The sequence below is a fragment of the Nannospalax galili genome, unplaced genomic scaffold, assembly GCF_000622305.1.
Source record: "Nannospalax galili isolate Female #2095 unplaced genomic scaffold, S.galili_v1.0 scaffold161, whole genome shotgun sequence".
Taxonomy (NCBI): domain Eukaryota; kingdom Metazoa; phylum Chordata; class Mammalia; order Rodentia; family Spalacidae; genus Nannospalax; species Nannospalax galili.
This window is the reverse complement of record NW_008348586.1, coordinates 2,841,985-2,848,093: the sequence shown is the minus strand read 5'-3', so window position 1 is coordinate 2,848,093 and position 6,109 is coordinate 2,841,985. Positions and strand designations below refer to the sequence as shown.

Genomic DNA, 6,109 nt, shown 5'->3' with positions numbered 1-6,109 from the left:
TTAAAAAATATTTTATTATTTTTATTTTATGTGTATGAGTGTATTGCCTGCAGGTATGTGAGTGCACCCATGTCATGCAATGCTGTGGAGGTCAGAAAAGGGCTTCAGATTCCTCTGGAACTGGAGTTAAGGACGGTTCGTAGCCACCATGTGGGTGCTGGGAATTAAACCCGGGTCCTCTGCAAGAGCAGTCAGTGCTCTTAACCGCTGAGCCATCTCTCCAGCCCCTCACTTTTTTATTTTTAAATAACTTACTATTTATTATTTTCTGCCATGTTCCAAAAAAAGAATTTAAAATAAGACTTTAAAAATTATTTATTCATTTTAATTAATTAATTAATTAATTAATTTTTTTGAGACAGGGTCTCCTTGTAGCCCCAGCTAGTCTGGAACTCACTATGGAGAACGGGCTGGCCTTGATCTCACAGAGATCCATCTGCCTCTGCCTTCCAAGTGGTGGGATTAAAGGCCTGTGCCATCATGTTTATTTATTTAAAATATTTATTATTATTTTCTGCGTATGAGTATATTGCCTGCACGTATCTAAGTGCACCCATGTTATACAATGTCTGTCTGCGGAGGTCAGAAGAGGGTGTCAGATCCCCTGGAAGTGGAGTTTGTGGGTGCTGGGAAACAAACCCAGGTCCTCTGCAAGAGCAGCTAGAGCCCTTAATCACTGAGCCACCTCTCCAGCTCCTATTTATTTATTTATTTATTTTTTAAAGCAGGGTTTTATGATATAGCCCAAGCTAACCCAACATCATAGAAAACATATAAATCAGAAAGTGAAGTACTTTGAAGAATGTAATCAGCCTATGGTATTCTGAAGTGCCTACTGGGATCTGCAGGCATAACCGACAGTGATTATACTGCAGATCCTGTAAGAGGGGCCATTGGTGCAGAAGGGACTGGAGAGCATGTATTCATCAACAAACACTCAAGAAACAGTCAGAATTTGTAGTGTGAATATTTCCAATCCTACAGGAGACTTAGAAGAAGAGTAGGATGAATATCCAAATACCCTCCACCTTCACTCATCAGCTGATAACACTGCCACATTTGTTTTCTTTCTCCCCACAGCTTACTTTTTGCTGAATCATTGAACAATTACATTGCAGACATCATGACATTTTGTCCATAAACATTTCAGCCTTTGTCACTCAAGAACAAAGACATTACCCTGTATACTCACAATACTCAAATCACACCCAAGGAACTTCATAGTAATTTAATGCTATTATCTAACATACAGTCTACATTCACATTTTCCCAACTGTCCTACAAATTACCTTCTTTCTTTCAGGGTCCAATCAAGGATCACACAGCACATTTATTAATTTATTTTTATTTTATGTGTATGAGTGTTTTGCCCGCATGTATGTAAGTGTACCATGTACATGCAGTGCCCACAGAGGCCAGAAGAGGACATCAGGTTCCCTGGAATTAGACAGTTGTTAGCTGCCATGGGGATGCTAGAAACTGAACCCAGGTCCTCTGCAAGAGAAACCACTGAGTCATCTCTCCAGCCCTCACACAGTACATTTAAAACACTGCATTTCCTTAAATCTAGGACAGTTGTAGGTAGAGCAATCTGGGTAGCTATATTGTAAAATGTCCCACAATGTAGCCTGGCTGGCTATTTGCTCAGGGTTAGATTCAGGGTCAGCTGATGTTTCACATTTTGCATTGCAGCACATACAGAGATTCAGAATAATGATTTATTCATTATTAGTTCAAACATCAGTTCTGATTTCAGCATTCCCTCTACCCTATGACGGAATGGAATAGGCTTCTGGCAATTTTCTCTCCTGTATCCCAATCCTACTGTTATCCCAGCCTGACCCAAGATTAGCTTCTGTTCATGAGGCCCCAGAAACAGACACAGAGGAAGCCAGGCCACTGGAAGCAGGGACTAGGCTAGTTTTGAGACACTAGAAGGCCTCAGGGTATCAGGACAGTGACAATCTCTCTCTGTATAGTTTTCCACTGGGGAAGGGCTTGACAGATATCAAAATAGATCTGCAAATTCCCAACACTAAGTAGACTCATGGCCATAGGACCAGCATACCAACAGCCTCTGGGCTATTACCTGACTGGAACACGTATCGGGCCAGGCCCTGCATCAGCTCTGCTGGCCATGTGGGGGGGGCCGACTCCCCAGTTTCTCTCTTCAGACGAAATGTCAACTCAAAGCCAAAACCACTAGGTCCATCTGTTCCGGTAAACCTAAAAGGAATAAAAAGCAAATGTTTTCAGTTTAACAATCTCACGAAAAACACTGTTTTACAAAGTTGTTGTGTGGTGGCTCCCACATGCAAATCTATTCAGGGGAATTTCTAAGGATGCTAACAGAGGGGGGAGGATCCCCCCCAAAGCCTGTGGGAGGCTAGACTTTTGTTTCACCCTCCTGTGCACTGAGGATATGTATATGCATATCCTCATATGTATATGACCTTAGCCCAACCAAACTCCTCCACTGGCATTGTGAGTTATAAGTTCCAGATTTTGTGGTTCTAAAACATTCCTTTCTGTATGATTTAAGTACCATTACTGAAAAATCTTTATTCTTCACTTATTCAACTGTTAATAGACACCCACTGAATTTGCTAAGGATTCATGTCTTATGATCCACAAACAAGGTATTCTGTAAGGATGAGGCCTTTTTCCCTCCATCCCACAAGGCAACAATCCTGAGCTATACTGGCTGGCCTCCCAAGTCAGTATCTGGAGACAGGTCCCAAAGCAGACTTCAAATACTGGGTGGGCCCATTCTCTTCCTAAAATCCAGTACACCAAGTCAATGAGCACTGCTCTTGCCTGACCCTGGCACTCCACGACCATACCTCAGTCACTGGAACTCAAAGAAGTACAGTGACCCAGGATGGGGAGGACTGTTTCTGTGGTCACACTCCTAAGAGTGGCCATGACAGTGATGTCAGAATGCCTGCCTCTTTCTGCCAGGAAGCACTCAGGAGTCTTAGGAAAGTCCCTGAGATGGCTCTCTGCTAGTCAGGGCAGCAATGTGGATGGAAGAGCAGGAACTGGCTGGTGGGGTATCATACCTCCTCAGGTGAGGGAGGCATTAGCCAGGGAAGAGTTCCCAGGAGCTCCACAAAGCTTGCTAATATTAGGAGGGTTAGAAGTTAAAATATGTTCATCATGTAATTTTCAGTAATTATATCTTGTACAAACATGAACCACAATGATTATACATATGTAAACTTTCCAGTATACAAACACAAACCATAAACTAAGATGACAGCCAACACTTTCTTGCTAGCCATGCTTCCAGAACAAGTTATCAGAGGGGAGTATTCAAGAGCTGAGACATAATCAATGGCCAACTCTGGCATCTTTCCTTCATCACCATCACCAACAAGAGGCTAGGCTGTGAGACTAGATACAAAGAGACTCCAAAGCCTTGGAAACTGACCTTAGTCTTAGCCTTGACTATGTGTCCTTGGGTAGGCCCAGCCCTCCTGCAACACGGAGGGGAAGATCACCTCGGAGGAGATAAACTCAATTTCTTTTTGATTGAAAAGGGATCCTTAAAGTTCTAACTAACCCAACTATACTTTAAGAAGTGCACATGGTTTGCATTTTTTCCCATTATCTAGCAATGTGGGAAGCAGAATCCATTTAGATGGTACACACATGGATTTTTATAGACCAGGGGAGAAGCTTCTTGAAGTTACACTACTTACACTATTCTGTTTCCTTGATGAATTGCCCTGTTGCGGTCAACTCAAAACAATCTGAGGAACAGCCTAGCAAAAGGAGGCTGCAAAAGCTGCCTCTCAGAAGCAACAGGTTTAGAAGAGTGTGAAAACCCAGGGTAATACAAGACTACCTTTAAAATTCTGCAAAGGAGATGGGTCACTAGGGCAAAAGGAAGATTTCAAGCAGTCTCCAATTAGAGACAGCTTTGTAAAGCGCATTAGGCTATTATTCCAGGACTTTCATCCTGGGCCAAGGAAAATACATGATTTCTAACCGCAAAAACTTGGGAAACAGACTAAAAGGAACATGTGCATCATGGGTTGCACAACAAGAACCCATGGATACAGAGAGAAGTCACTGAATCATTTGCACACACCACCTCACCTCACTGAGAAGGGCTATATACACACACATGTATGAGTGTGCATTCATGCACACACACACGTGCACACCATCGGTCTCCATGCAGGGTGCTTTCTGGGCCAGCTCTGTGGTGGGCAGGCCAGCCCTCATTTGGCTGCAGAGGAGGGACAGATCCAGCCAGATGGTCTCCACCTGTGTTTGATTACCACCCACCAGGCTGGCTGGACACAACCTCTACACTCTGAAAGATGAGTTTAGAATTGCCCAGCCTTAGGATAAACACATGACCTGGGCCTATTAGAGGTTTCTTTTTCTTTTTTTTTTTCTTTTTTTTTTTTGGTCTTTTTGAGACAGGGTCTCCCTCTAGCCCCAGCTGTCCTGGAACTCACAATGTAGACCAGGCTGGCCTTGCTCGAACTCACAGAGATCCGCCTGCCTCTGCCTCCCAAGTGCTGGGATTAAAGGCATGCGCCACTATACCCAGCTGAGGTTTCTTTTTCAAAGCAGAATGCCCAGGCAATAGCCAAACAAGGTCATTCCATCTTTAAAGTCTCTTGCAGGGGCCTGTCATGTCTTCATATGACAGTTTCTCCTTCCAAACAGTGACCAGAGAATGGAACTGCTCCAAGAGTGCAGCTGTCTCCCAAGTCTTCTTGAAGGACATGAGAGCAAAGTGGCATGTGTTACAGAAGGTGGGATCCGGGTTAGAGCAACAAATTTTCCTAACACAGAAGGCTCTAAAATACTGGTTGGTGGTAAACAGAGCCAGTGGAATGTCTCCCTAAAGGAATTTGCGTACACATGCGTGTATGGTGTGTATGGTGTGTGTGTGTGTGTGTGTGTGTGTGTGTGTGTGTGTGTGTATGATTGTATAGACTAGAGGCTGACATTGGGTATCTTCCTCAATCACTCTCCACCTTATTTTTTCTGAGACAGAGTCTCTCACTGAACCTGGAACTCATAGATTTGACTAAGCTGGCTGGCCAATGAGGGTAAGGGATCTGCCTTTCTCTGCCTTCCTGGCCCCCAGTGCTGGGGTTACAAATGTGGCCTGCCAGGCCCAGCTTGTTTTTTGTTTGTTTTTCTTTTGAGACAGGGTCTCCCTCTCTCCCTAGCTGTTCTGGAACTCACTGTGCAGACCAGGTTGGCCTCAATCTCAGAGAGATCACCTGCCTCTGCCCCCCACCCGCCCCCAAGTGCTGGGATTAAAAATGTGCACCACTACGCCCAGCTCATGCCCAGCATTTATATAGGCACCGAGGATCCGAACTCAGGTTCTCATGCTTACACAGTAGGCACTTTACCTACTAAGTCATCTCTCCAGCCTGTCCTACAGAAGTTTATCTCTCTCTTTCTCTTTCTCTCTCTCTCTCTCTCTACCTATCTACCTACCTACCTACCTACCTACCTACCTATCTTTTATTTAATTTATTTTGGTCTTTTTGAGACAGGGTCTCCCTGTACTCCCTGTAGCCCCAGCTGTCTTGGATTCACTATGGAGACCAGGCTGGCCTTGAACTCACAGAGATCTGCCTGCCTCTGCCTCCCAAGTGCTGGGATTAAAGGGCGTGCGCCATCACGCCCGGCTTCATTTATTTATTTTTATGGGGCTTTTGGGTACTCTTAACATTCCCCCCTCTGAAGAAGTAACCCTAAAATCTTTTTTTTTGTCTTTTTGAGACAAGGTCTCCCTGTAGCCCCAGCTGTTCTGGCACTCACCATGTAGACCAGGCTGGCCTCAAACTCCCAAGTGCTGGGATTAAAGGGCGTGCGCCATCACGCCCGGCTTCATTTATTTATTTTTATGGGGCTTTTGGGTACTCTTAACATTCCCCCCTCTGAAGAAGTAACCCTAAAATCTTTTTTTTTGTCTTTTTGAGACAAGGTCTCCCTGTAGCCCCAGCTGTTCTGGCACTCACCATGTAGACCAGGCTGGCCTCAAACTCAAGGGATCCACCTGCCTCTGCCTCCCAAGTGCTGGGATTAAAGGCGTGCGCTACCATTCCCGGTTTTTTCTTTCTTTTTT

General features: G+C 44.6%; 1 protein-coding gene across 2 annotated transcripts in view; it reads right to left on the bottom strand.

Moving 5' to 3' along the window:
- Positions 1-6,109, bottom strand: part of Sufu (SUFU negative regulator of hedgehog signaling) — a 132,039-nt gene that overhangs the window by 85,215 nt on the left and 40,715 nt on the right. For both annotated transcript variants that reach the window (XM_008845656.3, XM_008845657.2), the window contains exon 3: positions 2,090-2,226. In XM_008845656.3, coding sequence (XP_008843878.1) covers positions 2,090-2,226 — 137 coding nt within the window. The remainder of the gene's footprint in view (positions 1-2,089; positions 2,227-6,109) is intronic.